Source organism: Dermacentor andersoni, chromosome 7 (genome assembly GCF_023375885.2).
Source record: "Dermacentor andersoni chromosome 7, qqDerAnde1_hic_scaffold, whole genome shotgun sequence".
In the NCBI taxonomy this organism is placed as follows: Eukaryota; Metazoa; Arthropoda; class Arachnida; order Ixodida; family Ixodidae; genus Dermacentor; species Dermacentor andersoni.
The window spans coordinates 73,437,110-73,455,034 of NC_092820.1; the positions used below are offsets into that span (position 1 = coordinate 73,437,110).

General features: G+C 46.4%; 1 protein-coding gene across 1 annotated transcript in view; it reads left to right on the forward strand.

Moving 5' to 3' along the window:
• The window catches only part of LOC126534310 (protein-cysteine N-palmitoyltransferase Rasp-like), a 62,694-nt gene that overhangs the window by 11,201 nt on the left and 33,568 nt on the right, over nucleotides 1–17,925 (forward strand). Inside the window, exon 3 of the mRNA XM_055072802.2 lies at nucleotides 14,592–14,659. Within this exon, the coding sequence (XP_054928777.1) occupies nucleotides 14,592–14,659 (68 nt within the window). The remainder of the gene's footprint in view (nucleotides 1–14,591; nucleotides 14,660–17,925) is intronic.

Sequence of the window (17,925 nt, forward strand, 5' to 3'; positions counted from 1 at the left end):
GACGGGAAGGGGAATGACACCCACGGTGGGGACAACGAAGTGACGGGCGGTCGCTACACTTCCAAAGTTGCAAATGTTCGCCAAGAAATGCTTCGCATTTATTACTCCAATGCCCATTCACCGACGCCGAACTGCTTGCGGAGCTCGCCAGCATACATTAGCACCTCGAGACAAAGCGATACGCCCGTGCCAAACTACGTCGGAGCTCCCAACGAACAGCTGGATGCCGACATTTCGAAGGCAGAGCTCTGCGCTGCGCTGCACTAGCTGCGCACAGCGTCAGCGCTGTGCGCAGCTAGTCACAGCGTCACAGCGTCACAGCTGCACACAGCGTCAGCGTTGTGCGCTGTACGCAACGTTGCAGCTCAGCTTCCTCCTTATGGAATTTGTCGGGGGATCAAACACATTAATAATAACTGCAATGCCATTGCCGAAGATGCTGCAAACAAATTCTTAAACGCTATGCGCTGTCATGACAGGTAAAATATGTGTATTTTCATAAACGAATATACTCGTCTGTCTCGAAATTTGTGCCCGAAACAACTTATATGAATGCTTCCATGTTTCCTGTCTATTTAATAAGTAAAAAAAAAATATCCCACAAGCTTTAAAACTATATCCGTTTGAAACCAGCAAAGCAGTCCATGCCGCTGATATGAAAAATGTAAAGGCCATGAAATGAACAAGATGAGGACAATTATTTTATTGAAACTTCATTAACCTTCCTTCCTTTCTCTCATTTGCTTCTCTCTTTCTTTCTCTCTCGCTTTCTCTCTCTCTCATTCAATAACCTTGTTTACATTTTTGTACATATGCAAAGACCAGAGAAAAATCTCAATGACGCTGTCCTTTGTTACAATGCATTGCGCAGGTGCAGCTTCACAGGTCTTGTATTGTGAGTATTTGCACTGAAATTATAGTGGCAACAGAGAGCACATACAAAAAGCAGGAGTTCTGCAAAATATACCAGGGCGAGTCAAATGAAAGTGAGCCAAACCGAATATATGACAAACCGGGTACTTTATTTAAAAGCATTCTCCATGAGCATTTAGACATTTGTGCCACTGACTAACCAGTCGCGTGATTCGCGTCTCATAAAATTCATTGGACTGCTGCTTCAAAAAGTCTGTAACTGACTCTTTCACGTCATCGTCCGACACGTTTCTGGTTCCCTTGAGCTGTTTTCAATTGCCCCAAAATCTGGAAGTCGCAAGGCGACAGTTCTGGGCTGTATGGCGGATGTTGCAGCGTTTCCCACTTGAACTTTGCCAGTTTTGTATTAACCACATCAGTGATGTGGGGATGGGCATGGTCGTGGAGCAAGATGACCCCATTCCTCAATTTTCCACGTCGTTTGTTCTTGATAGTGGCACGCAGCCGATCCGAGGTTTCACAATTTCGGAAACGATTGATAGTCTCGCCAGGTTTAGCAAATTCAATCAATAATGGCCCCAGACGATGGAAAAGAAGTCAACAACGGCAGAAATGACGGCCGTTGCTTTCCTTGGAGTGGTGAATTCCAATGTCTTGACTGTAAGCTTTGCCGTCCTGTTTCAGGCTCGTAGTAGTGGCACCATGATTCGTCCCCAGTCACAATAGCAGACAAGAAGTCGTCACCCTCATTGTGATACCGGATTATAAGAGTCAAGGCAGCGCGGAAGCTCTCCATCTTCTGGCGGTGGTTCAAAATCTTGGGTATCCATTGCGCACACAAGAGCCGATAACCGAGTTGTTCATGAATTAGGGTGTGACCCGAACCATAACTGATGGTCACACGCACTGCCAATTCATCGATGCTTGTCCTCCGTTCTTGTCTAATCGGCCTTTGCAGTTGCGTTGGGGGTGATTGCACGGTGGCTTTGGCACGGTCTTGGATCGTCTTTGCAACTTTCACGTCCTTCTTTGAACCATTTCCTCCAACGCTTCACAGTAGCCAATGAAATGCAATGTTCAAAGTACACGGCAGCCATACGGCAACTACTTCCATTTTGAGAAATATCTTCAGCTGTCAAAAGCCTCACGACACCACGCTGTTCAACTTTTGGAGTGTGCATTATGTCACGCAACCATGACCAACCCAGTGTATGAGAGCATTAAAGAACCTTTATCCCCACACCTGCATGTGACTTCTTTAAATGAGAGATGCCCCTGTGCCACGTGCATGCCTCGCAGATAATGAACCGAACCATTATTGCTCAGAGTGGGTTGGCTCCCTTTCATATCACTTGCCCTCGTACATTAGAAATGCGAAGATACAATGGAACATACAAATGCCAAAATATAGCTTGATAAGGGCAAAAAAGTGTCACTGAGCGCAACAAGATCAATGCCCTAATCAGAAGAGTCTTCAAGCTTGCCCTCGGCCTTCCCATCCGAACGCACACAAAAGACCTCCTCAATTTGGGAATTCACAACACGTTCGAAGAAATCGTTGAAGCCCAAGAATTTTCCCAGTTTGTCAGACTCTCCGGTACCCCAGCGGGCCGAGCCATACTTGGCAAGCTGAGACGTTACCCCACAGTCGTCAGTCTCGACGCTGTGAAGCTGCCTAGCAACGTAAGGTCCAAGATTTACATACACCGGATGCCACGAAATATGCATCCCACCTACAACGAAGAACGCAGACGAGCCAGGGGTAAAGCTCTGCTCGCCAGTGCCCGCTTGAACAAGGACCGAACATGCTTCGTAGACGCTGCTTCGTACGTTCAAAAAGAGGCCTTCTCCTCAGTGGTCATCGACTGTGATTCTAAAATCCTTAGCTGCGCTACCATCCGCACTTTAATTCCAGCGTTGCAGAGCAGGTAGCTATTGCTCTTGCATTGACGTACAGTGTACATGACACGATTTATTCGGATTCCAAGGCCGCTGTCAGGGCCTTTCAGATGGGAATGGTGGCTCTCCAGGCCCTACGTATCATCCAAAGTGCCAAAGACATGAAACATCACTCTTTGGCCTGGTTCCCTGCGCACCTTGGAACCATTGAGGGTGCCTCGATCAACCCCAACGAGGAGGCGCACTCGGCTGCACGAGGTTTGACTGACCGTGCGCTGGGCAACGCGTCCTCTCCTGGGCGACCCGAGCCTCTCTGCTCGTACAACGAAATCTGCAAATATAATTATCTGTCAAGAAGACTCCTACCTTTGCCGCACTCCTCGCTGTGCAGGGCCCAGGCAGTCACTCTCAGACTTCTGCAAACAAGCACAAACCCGAGCCCCGCGGCGCTGCACACAATGTACCCCGAACGGTTCCCAAGCCCGGACTGCCCTCTGTGTGGTGATTATGCGGACTTCGAACATGTTCTGTGGGGTTGCGCCTCTGCCAGTCACCCTTTCACCCAAGAGGAAATGATGAAGCTAATTAGGGCCCCGGATCAGACCTCTCAAATCCTGGCAGTCCAGAGGGCTCGCGAGAGGGCCGTCAGGTTTCACCTGATGGTCCCCGAGTGGGCCTAGCCAGGTGGCGTGGAGTTTGCTTACGTCTATAGTGGACCAAATAAAGTTGTTTCACTCAGTTACTGAAAACTGCCCATGGGCACTGAAATGGGCACTGAAAGTTCACTGCACGTATACACAGAACCTAGCAACAAGATATTTAAATATACGTATAAGTCTCCAATAAATCTGCTTATCTAAGAAAAAGTCAATATATAATGCGTCAAGCAAGGCAAATAAATATTTTGCGCAACCACGTATTCACAGATCACAGCAGCCCTTCCCTCCACTCCCCCTGATGTATCGCGCGCCACAGGAGGAGGCGCGCTTGCTCCCCGATTTTCTCCGTTGTGCACACAAGACTGAGCCATCATCGTCGGCTCACACATGCCATCCCCCCCCCCTACGCTTCCACTCGCACATACAGCATGCGGCGCGCGGTCATGATGTTATCACCCTTGCACTTTATACGGAACATGAGGGCGACGGCGATGGCAGGAATGCGCCTGGAACGTCCATTTAATTGCTTTCGCAATAATATAATACCAGTATCCAGCAACTGAAGCGTCCCGTGGCCCATTACATTCCGCAAAAAGCAAGTAACAAAATCGACCTTTCACCATGCGACGATTTCCTGCGCCGCAACAGGGTCTGATTTTCTTTTGTGGGGCGGGGACACGGAAATGAAAATACGCAAAGGAAAGCACGTTGGCCACCACCGAATGCCTACTTTGGACACCTAATGTGGCTACCGAAGGAATATCGAAGAAAACGTGAGACGCTTGGTTCACAGAGAGCCATACGCATACTGCTCGGTATCCCCCAGCGAGACAAGATTTTCCGGAAAGGTTGCCCTCAAGCGAACGCGTTGTAATCCGTCGAGTCCCCGCAACTGATGGCGGCGAGCGACAATGCATTTTTTTTTCTCTTTTTATTGTCTGCTAGCCAGAAATCGTCGAGAACTCTGCTAGGCGAAAATCCACTAGGCCAGAGAAAAACGAACGCGCATCGAAGTGCGCCCCGTGGTGGTAGGGCCAACACGAGGAAAACGCATGCGCTCTGGCTAGTTCCGGCAACCCACGGGTAGCAAGGACAAAAAAATTGAAGAGGCTCAATGTGTCCTCGCGAATCAAAGTCAAAGTAGAAAAATCAAGAAGAACGTAGTTACCTTTGCTAGCTTTAGTGTCTTGGCATGGATGCTTTGACACTGGTGCGGGACAGCACAAATGAACCACCAAAACACTACATCTCATCTGACCTCGCTGCGTGCTTTGTCAGCTTGTCTAATAGTGTGTTGATTTGGCCTGTCTCGTTGTATGGTCCGATGTACGACTTTAGAAAAGTCAAGGCACATTTCGCATCAAAAGTTTGAGAACTTTATATCCATAAAGTTTCATAATTGAAATCCATGCGCTCCGCAGATTCCGCGGCCTCCGCACGATACCGCGACGAGCCCGCTCGCCATTAGCTCGCCATCAAAACGCCCTTGAAACTTTGTGCTCGGATGGGGCTCCTTGCGTTACTGTATGTGACTCCCGGTGCATGGGCGTTGTCGCGAAATCCAGCCCGATTTCGCAATGTTCCCACTGACGTATCTGGAGCGAAGTCGGCGGTGCATGACAGCAGGAAAAAAATGGGGGGGGGGGGGGGGGCTGGAGCCCCATAAGCCACCCCCCCCCCCCCCCACCGCCCTGGGTACGCCCCTGGCCTTCGCTCCTGCCAAGAGACGCAGCCCCAAGACCGAGGCAGCGTGCTGCCGAGACGTCAGGGCGACGTGCCACTTGTTTAGCAACGGTTAAGACGGCAAGGCGTCAACGCACAGACGGAGAGAGATCAACTTGATAGTGAAAACAGCTCATTGTATAAGACGTCATCACTTGTATTGCATTAAGTGTAGCATCGAGATAGGGGACGTTGGATGTGCTGCGTAAGACGCCAGATCATAGGGCAAAGCGTTCGGATGGAGTGGTCCAGCTCACCCACGAGTGGGGAAGGGAAAGGGGCGGGAAGAAAGGATGGAGGAAATACGATAATTATTTAGCGGGACGGCATGTGCCAGTAGGTGAAGAGGACGTTGGGGGGGTCATGCCTAGTAGAACAGGTGACCCCGGAGATGCTCTATAATGTATGTCACGGCATCGTTACCAAGTGCAAATGTTTGTGCTTGGCGATTTATGGAAGCGTCGTGGAGGCGTGTGGAGAGTGCGTGTCGACTTTTGAGTGTCCCTCAGTCTAGATCGGCGCTGTTTGCTGTGCTCGGCTCGACGAGTCCTCGGGCATGCACACTTGGTCACATGCACACGAGAGAGCGAGGGCGAGAGCAGACTCCTTTTCCTGCGTCTCCTGAGTCCTGGCACCCGCTCGAAGAAGACCTGTTCTCGCTGTTGAGTTTCAGGTGTGACGAAAGTGTCGCTTGGATGTGGGGAGCTTAAGCGTTGCGTGTGTTAAGCGTGAAGGGCCTCCTGGCTAGGGCTGGTGGGTGTGGTGTGCGAGGGGGTCAACGCAGAAAGAACGCTACAGACGAAGAGCCTCGCTTGCTCCGGTGTCAAGATACGGATGATACGCTGTAGAGTAGGTGGGAAATAGCGCGTGCGAGCAGCGCCATTAAAGTAAACAGCTACCCAAACACAACCATGCTACCTCATACATATCACTTAAGTTTAACATAAGAGACCCCTTAGTTCGTTTTTTTTTTTTGGTATGTATACTCGCCCCAACAAGCTCAAGCCCTCACTTTTGGACAGCGAGGACCGCACAGTCGAGTTCATTGGTGCCATACTATAGCGATCGCTTCAGCGTTGCCCTCGGCTGCGTTCAACGTGCACATAACCTTCAATTCTTTGTTTTCAAAATTGCCTCGGAAACGATTGCGTAGATAAATATTCATCACTGATATGAGGTCAAATGCATGCCTGATTGTATGGAAGTGCGTAATTCTGTTCCCGTCGTATACCTTCAGGAATAATGGCACTAGTTATATCTGGACGGTTGTGCCGTCACAGAGGGCGATAAAGCAACCATGAGGTGCTCTTTGCATGCGGCGAGATCCCATAACAATCCGGGATGGAGCATCGACATGGCAACCTACTACACGATGCAACATATACATGTGATGATCTCTTTTCAAAGTAGCTTTTATGATAAAAATTAACCTGAGGAACTAAAACATGGAGGTATTTCCGCACAAAAGAGACACCACATTGAAGAAGACGGACAACAACGGGAACACATTCTTAGTGGTATCCCTTCTGCTCACGTGTTTATTTCTGACGATCACCAACTAGCCCATCGTCGCGTGGTTTAGGAACATGAGAACATGGTTACCTTCAAGATTATTTAACATTAAAGGTAATGAGAACTATATGTGCACAAAAAAGAAAGCTGGGTGTTTTTGAAAAACACCCAGCTTTTTTTTTCTTTTGTACGCGTATACCATGATTCAACGACAGTGGCAGAATCTTAAATAATCTTGAAGGTAACCTTGTCCTCATGTTACTGAACCACATGACTATGGGCTAGTTTGTGATCGTGTTCTTCGAGAACACGAAACAAGAACAAGAAAGTGTTCTTCAAGAACGCCCAGCTTCTAGTGAATGGTAGTGTACATACGGATAAAAAAAGAAATACCTGAATCATTCAACACGTTTTTGCAAATTGTTTTTTCGATGCCACGTCCTTCGATGTCAAATCAATCTTCCGAAGTACTCCAAGATAATGAACACAAAAGCGTTAGTATAACTATTGAAGGCGTTCCTAAGCGTATCTTCCGCTTAGACATTCGAAACTTTCCAGGACCGGACAGCGTTCCACATGCGTTCCTCGTAAGATATTCACTACAAGTGGCTCGCCTTTTAGCAATAATTTTCCAGAAGTCTATCGATACAGCCGCGCTCCCTGATGACTGGCGTAGTGCGAGAGTTAGCCGTGTTTTTAAGAAAGGCTCCCCATTACAGATAGATAATTATCGTTCCATATTCCCAACTTCTTATTCCTGTAAAATGCTTGAGCATATATTATCAAAATACATGAATGACTTCCTATTGCAAAAAAAAAACATAATAACTGATGCACAACACGGTTTCCGGCATGAATACTCCACCGTAACTCAACTAATCACAACAGTTCACGAGTCGTCCAAGATTTTCACCAAGGTGGCCAAATTGATATTACACTACTAGACTTCTCTAAGGCATCTGAAAGGGTCGTGCATTAAAATTTAATGTTCCAATTAAAGAAATTGGTTTGCCCTCGCATATTATTAACTGGGTTAAAGCGTATTTATCAAACCGTATCAGTACGTTAGCGTGGACGGATCCTGTTCGCGGTTTTTAGATGTATGCTCAAAGGTTCCGCAGGGGTCTGTTTTGGGACCACTCCTGTTTATTAGATATATTAATGGAATTGTGGACATGGCAGACTCGTCTGTATCTTTGAAGTTATTTGCAAATGACTGCATCCTATTTACCCCTGTCAATTCTGTCTCCGACAAAATCACCTTCAATGACTCTTTAAATAAATTGGCAGAACTCTGTGCTAAATGGGAAATGGTAATTAACCATCAGAAAACTGTGCACGTGTGCTTCACTAATTAACACAACAAACTTCCCTTTGCCTACCAAATAAAAAACAACTCCCTTGAAGAGTTTCAAATATTTAGGACTGACATTAACTTCCAGTCTTAACTGGTCTACGAATATAAACATAAAAAATTATGGGGTTTTACGCGCCAAAATCACTTTCTGATTATGAGGCACGCCGTAGTGGAGGACTCCGGAAATTTCGACCACCTGGGGTGCACCTAAATCTAAGTACACGGGTGTCTTCGCATTTCGCCCCCATCGAAATGCGGCCGCCGTGGCCGAGATTCGATCCCGCGACCTCGTGCTCAGCAGCCTAACACCATAGCCACTGAGCAACCACCGCTGGTGATTATATAAACATTCGCTCCACATCCCGAAAGAAATTAGGCATCTTGAAACATAAGTTAGGCGAATTTCTCCCCTCTCTAAGATTCATCATCATCATCATCAGCCTAGTTACGCCCACTGCAGGGCAAAGGCCTCTCCCATACTTCTCCAACTACCCCGGTCATGTACTAATTGTGGCCATGTTGTCCCTGCAAACGTTTTAATGTCATCCGCCCACCTAACTTTCTGCCGCCCCCTGCTACGCTTCCCTTCTCTTGGAATCCAGTCCGTAACTCTTAGTGACCATCGGTTATCTTCCCTCCTCATTACATGTCCGGCCCATGCCCATTTCTTTTTCTTGATTTCAACTAAGATGTCGTTTACCCGCGTTTGTTGCCTCACCCAATTTGCTCTTTTCTTATCCCTTAACGTTACACCCATCATTCTTCTTTCTATAGCTCGTTGCGTCGTCCTCAATTTCAGCAGAACCCTTTTCGTAAGCCTCCAGGTTTCTGCCCCATATGTGAGTAGTGGTAACACACAGCTGTTGTACACTTTCCTTTTGAGGGATAGTGGCAACCTGCTGTTCATGATTTGAGAATGCCTGCCAAACGCACCCCAACCCATTCTTATTCTTCCGGTTATTTCAGTCTCATGATCCGGATCCGTGGTCACTACCTGCCCTAAGTAGATGTATTCCCTTACCACTTCCAGTGCTTCGCTACCTATCGTAAACTGCTGATCTCTTCCGAGACTGTTAAACAATACTTTAGTTTTCTGCAGATTAATTTTCAGACCCACCCTTCTGCTTTGCCTCTCCAGGTCAGTGAGCATGCATTGCAATTGGTCTCCTGAGTTACTAAGCAAGGCAATATCATCAGCGAATCGCAAGTTGCTAAGGTATTCTCCATCAACTTTTATCCCCAATTCTTCCCACTCCAGGCCTCTGAATACCTCCTGTAAACATCCTGTGAATAGCATTGGAGATATCGTATCTCCCTGTCTGACGCCTTTCTTTATAGGGATTTTGTTGCTTTCTTTGTGGAGGACTACGGTGGCTGTGGAGCCGCTATAGATATCTTCCAGTATTTTTACATATGGCTCATCTACACCCTGATTCCGTAATGCCTCCATGACTGCTGAGGTTTCGACTGAATCAAACGCTTTCTCGTAATCAATGAAAGCTATATATAAGGGTTGGTTATATTCTGCACATTTCTCTATCACTTGATTGATAGTGTGAATATGGTCTATTGTTGAGTAGCCTTTACGGAATCCTGCCTGGTCCTTTGGTTAACAGAAGTCTAAGGTGTTCCTGATTCTATTTGCGATTACCTTAGTAAATACTTTGTAGGCAACGGACAGTAAGCTGATCGGTCTATAATTTTTCAAGTCTTTGGCGTCCCCTTTCTTATGGATTAGGATTATGTTAGCGTTCTTCCAAGATTCCGGTACGCTCGAGGTTATGAGGCATTGCGTATACAGGGTGGCCAGTTTCTCTAGAACAATCTGACCACCATCCTTCAACAAATCTGCTGTTACCTGATCCTCCCCAGCTGCCTTCTCCCTTTGCATAGCTCCTAAGGCTTTCTTTACTTCTTCTGGCGTTACCTGTGGGATTTCGAATTCCTCTAGGCTATTCTCTCTTCCACTATCGTCGTGGGTGCCACTGGTACTGTATAAATCTCTATAGAACTCCTCAGCCACTTGAACTATCTCATCCATATTAGTAACGATATTGCCGGCTTTGTCTCTTAACGCACACATCTGATTCTTGCCTATTCCTAGTTCCTTCTTCACTGTTTTTAGGCTTCCTCCGTTCCTGAGAGCCTGTTCAATTCTATCCATATTATAGTTCCTGATGTCCGCTGTCTTACGCTTGTTGATTAACTTAGAAAGTTCTGCCAGTTCTATTCTAGCTGTAGGATTAGAGGCTTTCATACATTGGCGTTTCTTGATCAGATCTTTCGTCTCCTGCGATAGCTTACTGGTTTCCTGTCTAACGGCGTTACCACCGACTTCTATTGCGCACTCCTTAATGATGCCCATGAGATTGTCGTTCATTGCTTCAACACTAAGGTCCTCTTCCTGAGTTAAAGCCGAATACCTGTTCTGTAGCTTGATCCGGAATTCCTTCAGTTTCCCTCTTACCGCTAACTCATTGATTGGCTTCTTGTGTACCAGTTTCTTTCGTTCCCTCCTCAAGTCTAGGCTAATTCGAGTTCTTACCATCCTGTGGTCACTGCAGCGTACCTTGCCGAGCACGTCTACATCTTGAATGATGCCAGGGTTCGCGCAGAGTATGAAGTCGATTTCATTTCTAGTCTCACCATTCGGGCTCCTCCACGTCCACTTTCGGCTAACCCGCTTGCGGAAAAAGGTATTCATTATCCGCATATTATTCTGTTCTGCAAACTCTACTAATAATTCTCCTCTGCTATTCCTAGAGCCTATGCCATATTCCCCCACTGACTTGTCTCCAGCCTGCTTCTTGCCTACCCTGGCATTGAAGTCGCCCATCAGTATAGTGTATTTTGTTTTGACTTTACCCATCGCCGATTCTACGTCTTCATAAAAGCTTTCGACTTCCTGGTCATCATGACTAGATGTAGGAGCGTAGACCTGTACAACCTTCATTTTGCACCTCTTATTAAGTTTCACAACAACACATGCCACCCTCTCGTTAATGCTATAGAATTCCTGTATGTTACCAGCTATTTCCTTATTAATCAGGAATCCGACTCCTAGTTCTCGTCTCTCCGCTAAGCCCCGGTAACACAGTACATGCCCGCTTTTTAGCACTGTATATGCTGCTTTTGTCCTCCTAACCTCACTGAGCCCTATTATATCCCATTTACTACCCTCTAATTCCTCCAATAACACTGCTAGACTCGCCTCACTAGATAGCGTTCTAACGTTAAACGTTGCCATGTTCAGATTCCAATGGCGGCCTGTCCGGAGCCAGGTATTCTTAGCACCCTCTGCAGCGTCACAGATCTGACCGCCGCCGTGGTCAGTTGCTTCGCGGCTGCTGGGGACTGAGGGCCGGGGTTCGATTGTTGTATTCATATAGGAGGTTGTGGCCAAGTACTGCACGAGGGTGGCCAATCCTGCTCTGGTGAGAGAGTGCGTTACCGGTTCTGGTCACCGGGATCAGGCCGCACTCCAGGCCTGTTTGTGCAATTTTCTCAACACACGGTTTTTTTTTTGTATTTTCCGGTGGAGAATTGCGCGGCACCGGGATTTGAATCACGGTCCTCTTGCACTGGAGACGGATACTCTACCGTCCCCGTAGGAGTTAAATTAAAAATTAATTTATGGGGTTTTACGTGACAAAACCACTTCCTGATTATGCATGCCGTAGTGGAGGACTCCGAAAATTTCGACCACCTGGGGTTCTTTAACGTGCACCTAATTCTAAGTACACGGCTGTTTTCGCATTTCGCCCCCATCGAAATGCGGCCGCCGTGGTCGGGGTCCGATCCCGCGACCTCGTGCTCAGCAGTCTAACACCATAACCACTGAGCAACCACGGCGGGTCCCGCAGGAGTTGTACGCCTCATTTAACCTACAGTGGTGCCCTATTTGATCAGTCAAGGTGGACCAATCTGAGCTCGGTTATACCGCATGGATGGCACTCGGCTAGAGAACCTGGTATTTATGACCTACACATGTGAGGCCATACATATTTGAAGATATATATATTTCTTTTTTTTTTTAGGAGGGTTCCCGTACAGTGATAAAATAAAGGAAAAGACATTAAAAGAAAGAAAAAAAAAGAAAGAAAAAGGGGGCGAAAAAAAAGGAACATAACAGGTGATTTGAACTCGTGACCCTTCGATGTTGCCCGGAAAGATAGCTCAGTCGGTTGGTTCGTCAGGCCCCAGGCTACTTTCAAGCGCCACAGCTCCTGCTCCGAGCCTCACACTTACGCGGAAAGAGACTCTTGTTGTCCGCGATAGTCGATAGTCGGTGGTTGGAAGGCATACTTTCTAGGAAAAATGGCCGCTCGAGGAGAAGAGCGAACTCGAGCGGCATTAGAGGCTAGGAAAACTGCCTTAAAATATTTAGACTTGAGGGAAAGCTTCGTTAACAAACTATAACACGGCAATCAGCACTCGAATACGACGAGAGAAATTACTGAGACGTGGAAAATTCCCTTGAAAAAAAATCTGGTTTGCGAGACAAATGCTTGTATGTATTGAACCTCTTAAAAGATGAGGGGGGAAATATGCGCTCACCGAGAGGGCATCGTCAGCACGAGACCACCACAAGGCACCTTACAGAGATGTGGAGAGCTTCGCGGCCGGAACGAAGCCTCCCCTCTCCGCCGGCCAAGAGGGGAAAACGTGCTTTCCGATCGCTCAAGGTTGCGCGGACAAAGCATAACTCTAGCGTCTAGGAAAAGCTTAACCAGGTGCGATGGCGGCACGCATAGCGTGGGAAGCTAGCCGCCAGAATAACTATACCAAGGACTGCTGCTGACGAGGGCGAAATACCTTCGTGTAATTATAATAACCCTAATAGGACTACTTTCGAAAGAAAAAAAAAGGAAACGGCCCAGAGGGCTATACTACGAGAGCTATGACTGATAGTTTTCTATATATATATAGATGTATATATATATATATATATATATATATATATATATATATATATATATATATATATATATATATATATAATATATATATATATATATATATATATATATATATATATATATATATATATATATATATATATATATATATATATATATATATTATATTATACATATATATATATATATAATATATATATATATATATATATATATATATATATATATATATATATATATATATATATATATATATATATATATATATATATATATATATATATTCATCTCATCTATGGGATCGCATGCGCGCGCTGTTGCTTTGTCTCTGCGTGTAGTAGTTAAGATTTTCTCAGACCTTCTTTGGAATACGGCAGTGCTGTTTGGGATCCTTTTACTCAGGCAGAGGAAGAAAAACCCTGAAAAAAATTTAAAAATAAGCCGTCCGCTACGTTTACAAACGTTTCAAACGTCTTTACTCACCTTCGACGATGTTACAATTGGCCGAACTTGAACCACTTGCTCAAAGGAGAAATACAGCACGTTTTTTTTTATTTGTTAGCTTCTGTTTGTTTTGGTAAGCAGGCAATAAAACCTTACGACTACTTGAAGAAACCCACTGGTCGAGCCTCACGTCATAAACGCAGTCAAAACATCAAACTTGTATTCGCAAGGGCTAACTCATATACATTTTTATTCTTCCCGCATACAATTACAGAGTGGAATTCATTACCATCGACTTCACCCTTACGTTGTGATTTGTTAACATGGGTGTTTTCTTCTTTTTTGCACCCTCTCCTGCGTGAAATATTCTCCGCAGTGTTGTATCAAATAGATAAAATTAATAAATAGAACTTCAAAGAGAAAATTACCATCCACCCCATTTGAAGCGCGAATCTGCAAAGGAAACCTGCATGGGTTTCTTTTGTAGCTTCGTTCCTTTATAGTGTCACGGCGCGCTGTCTCGGCCATATGGTTCAGCACTTGATCGCCCTACAGTTGTATTGTAAATACGTTTTCCTGTTGTGCCTGCCTTCCCGTAACTTCTTGCGACAAATCGGGTGATTGACCACTTCTCTCTTTCATGAATTTTCCTCCAACTTGCGGGCTCCTGCAGAACTGGTTCGCCAGCTATACGAGCCCATTCCAAGAACGATTACGCCCCTGAGCTGTCTTCAGATCGTGGAAGGATATACAAATGTGTGCCATCTATATCGGAGGCACTGAGATCTGGCTGCGCGCTGTAAGTGGCCGGTGTTCCATGGGAAAGCCGGCGATTAGCGCGCTTAGTCATAAAAACGGACAAAAATTGCAACAAAGCGTCGATGTCGTTTGACGTCCCGCTTCAAGGCTGATCAACAAATCCTCAATCTTCTTTTTATTATTCCTTCTCACACAGTTGCTACTGTTCGTCTTGTAATCGGAAACATCTTTTGTAACAACTGAAACTTCCAGTCCTTGTGCCTTGTTACTGCGAAGTTCAGAGGCACAAGCATATTGAGAGACGTTGCTGTATATTTTATTCCATCAACCTTCGATATTGCGAAAATTCCTACTCAAACAAAATTGAAGTGCTCTCTGTAAAACTAAAGACTCATCTGTAGTTATTTATGACATCGCAATGACACACTCATTTCGTCTGCTTCTTAGGCGCCTTTCTTGTGCAGCAGATGCCAAGTGCCTTCAGAAACAGTCCATATGGTCTTAAGCAAAAGCAGGTAAGTCACTGATCGTCATAAGATAAGGAGGGTCATGGCAGTTATTTTTAATGCAAAGGTTGAGATGTAGGCGCGCGCGCCATAGATACTGTGGTTGTGAAATCTCTTCATGACGTACCCTACGCACTGGACGATGCGGGTTATGAGTGCTGCTTAAGCACAGGAGCGCCGAGGTTTTACAGCGAAGCTACTTTCCTCACTAACGTGTCTGCGTGCAAAAAAAAAAATCCCGAAGATAGTGCAATACCGGGCCGACCCGCGGCGGAGGTTACGCAGGCGTAAATCATACCCCAAACGTGGGCCTACCCCGAAGATAGTGCAATACCGGCCCGACCCGCGGCGGTGGTGAAGCATGCGTTAAGCACTCCCCATACGTGGACCCATCCCAAGGATAGTGCAATGCCGGGCCGACCCACGGTGGAGGTGACCAAGCAGGCGTTAAGCACTCCCCATACGTGGGCCGATGCCAAATATAGAGCAATGCCGGATCGACCCGCGGCGGAGGTGAAGCAGGCGTTAAGCACTCCCCATACGTGGACGTGGGTCGATCCCGAAGATAGTGCAGTGCTAGGCCGACCTGCGGCGGAAGCGGAGCAGGCGTTAAGCACTCCCCATACGTGGGCTTACCCCGAAGATAGTGCAATACCGGCCCAACCTGCGGTGCCGGTGAAGCAGGCGTTAAGCACTCCCCATACGTGGGCCGATGCCATATATAGTGCTATGCCGGGTCGACCCACGGCGGAGGTGAAGCAGGCGTTAAGCACTCCCCATACGTGGATCGATCCCGAAGAGAGTGCAATACCGGGCCGACCTGCGGCGGAAGTGGAGCAGGCGTTAAACACTCCCCATACGTGCGCCGATCCCGAATATAGTGAAATGTCGGGCCGACCCACGGTGGAGGTGCAGTTCTTCATTAAGGGGCCCACATGCACAGCTTCGTTGGTCATCCTTCTTCACAGAGAGGAAGGGCACTGAGCTTTTTAATAGCGGCCCACAAGTTCATGGTGCCCCAACCAGCGACCGCTTTGCATTCCCTTATTTTACCGGAGCGAACGCCTTACCGGAGTAAAACCATTCCCCGCACTGTTACGGCTATGGAAGAAAATTCTAATAGTAGCTGTTGCGAAATAAAATCGTCGATTATTGCAATACGTACACTTGTTACATGTTTAATCTGTTTAAACCTTCAGGAAAAGGATCAAAAGTCGTTCTCGGGTCAGCAGGCTCATCTTAAAGCAGTAACCGTAGCGTTAACATGGTGGAAGCAAGAAAGGGGAACACGACAAATGCTGTAGGTGTTCGTCTCGTTACCTTTTCTTTTTGTGTGTCAGTCAGGTTAACGCTACAGTGAGTGGCAATGGGCAAGAAAGTAGAGCTTAGGTAAATCATTTGTAATTTGGACATTTACCACCAAGACAATTGGGGTTTTCCAGTTGGAAGCCACGCAAAGCAGCGGCCATCTTCAGCCAAAGGAATTCAACATAGGCCATACGCCAGCGAAAAAAAAACTATATACGGGCGCTCGATCGACAAACAATTTCGAAAACGTGGCGAGTTATCGTTCAATCTTCTTCATCTACGTGACATGAGCCAAACTGATAGCGTTTATCATCATTTGTTTCTCATGAATGTTACCCGTTACCATTATTTGCTTTTACTGAGGAATCAGGTTAAATTTGGCGCTATACATGCGGGAGCCACCGTGTCGATTGGTGTCACTATATTTGTGTGCGCAAAGTTTACGTAGAGTGACCTAGCTCAGGGGCACCCAGGTGGGAACCCAAACGAAAGGAAGCGGTTTGCGTTCGACGCGTCTACACTGGTGAGGTGCTATGCGTTAGAAGCACCCTAGGGTTGATTGCTCCTATTCTAAAACTCCTTAATGTCCGTGAGCCTAACCAAAACTTGCTCTTTCTGAAGACAGCCATGGAAATATGGGAAATAGTTTCCACCTCTTTGCTCGACGCTTAGAGAAGCAAGGTCAACCTCATTAGAGTTTTCCTCGGGATGTTTCTTCCTGTGTCCTATCTTTTTCGCTTCTTTTTAATCTTGTTTTCGCCTATCTCTATATCTTTCTTTAATTGCTAATGTTCAAAGCTACGCAACCCCTGCAGTGACAGCAATGAATCTGCAACTGAAATATTCTTTCTTGTATATTATCACTAAAAAGACGGTTTATCGTTCTCCTGGATGCAAAGTGCGCATGCGCAAAGAATTTCACGCGGAGCACGCGCTGGCCTCTCGTGCAGAGGCGACCGCGCAAATGTGGTGCACGTTCTCGAACTGCGGAGGAAAAAAAAGAACAAAACGCACGTGATTAAACTGATTTTGCACACCGTTCCCCTATCTTATAGTGTTCGCCTACGTTGTCATCGCTTGGCAGAATCGCGAAGTAGTGGACGTCATGACCGCAAAAGAATCATCTCGGTTTAGTATCATTTCGTTGAATTAATTTTCTATTCTAAGAGAACCACAATGCGCAGGTTTTTCTGCCCCTCCTGTTGGTAGTTGGCAACCTGCTCCTGCCTTCTTTTCACCTCTAATGAAATAAGCTCATTCCGCCGCCGCCACCACAAGTGACCTTTGACGTAATATCTCATTCATTACGACGTTAGGGTCCTTAGTGTGTCAGATATGCCTGGTTCGTCCTGTCAGTTACACTTTGTGAACATGGATTAAGTGCAAGCGTAAAAATATAGTCTTCCAAACAGATCTCCGCAATTTCTGAAGGCGAAACTCTGCTGTGAGCACCACGTGGTGCCTCAGAGCACTCATACTTGCCATGACGAACATGTAGGATAGCGTCCATCCTACTAAATTTCTCGCATAAGCGTCATACCTAAAACGTCGACGACGCGACGACACCAGTTTGGCGCGCCGAAAGATATTTCCGGGGCACGTTTAGTGGCACTTGGTTGTCTCATGTGTTGGACTGCAAACATAGCGTCTTGCGTCGGTGCGAGGACAAGAGTAAAACGCTGGCCTTGTGCCATAGCAGTTAGATACACATACACCGTCAAATAAGCTATCTCGGTATGGCTTTCACGTTGAATTAAAACACCCGCACGACAATCATTAGCTCGCCGGGGCTTAAAGCCTGAGCAGACAGCACATATATCAATCGAAAGCAGGGGTGTTTATACGTAGCTGCATGTCCTGCGTGGCGAGAATATAGCATGTTAGAAGAAACACGGAAGTTTCTCGTTACTAAGTCAAACACTCATTGCTGTTACACAACCGACACAAATACCAAATGCCAAATGTCG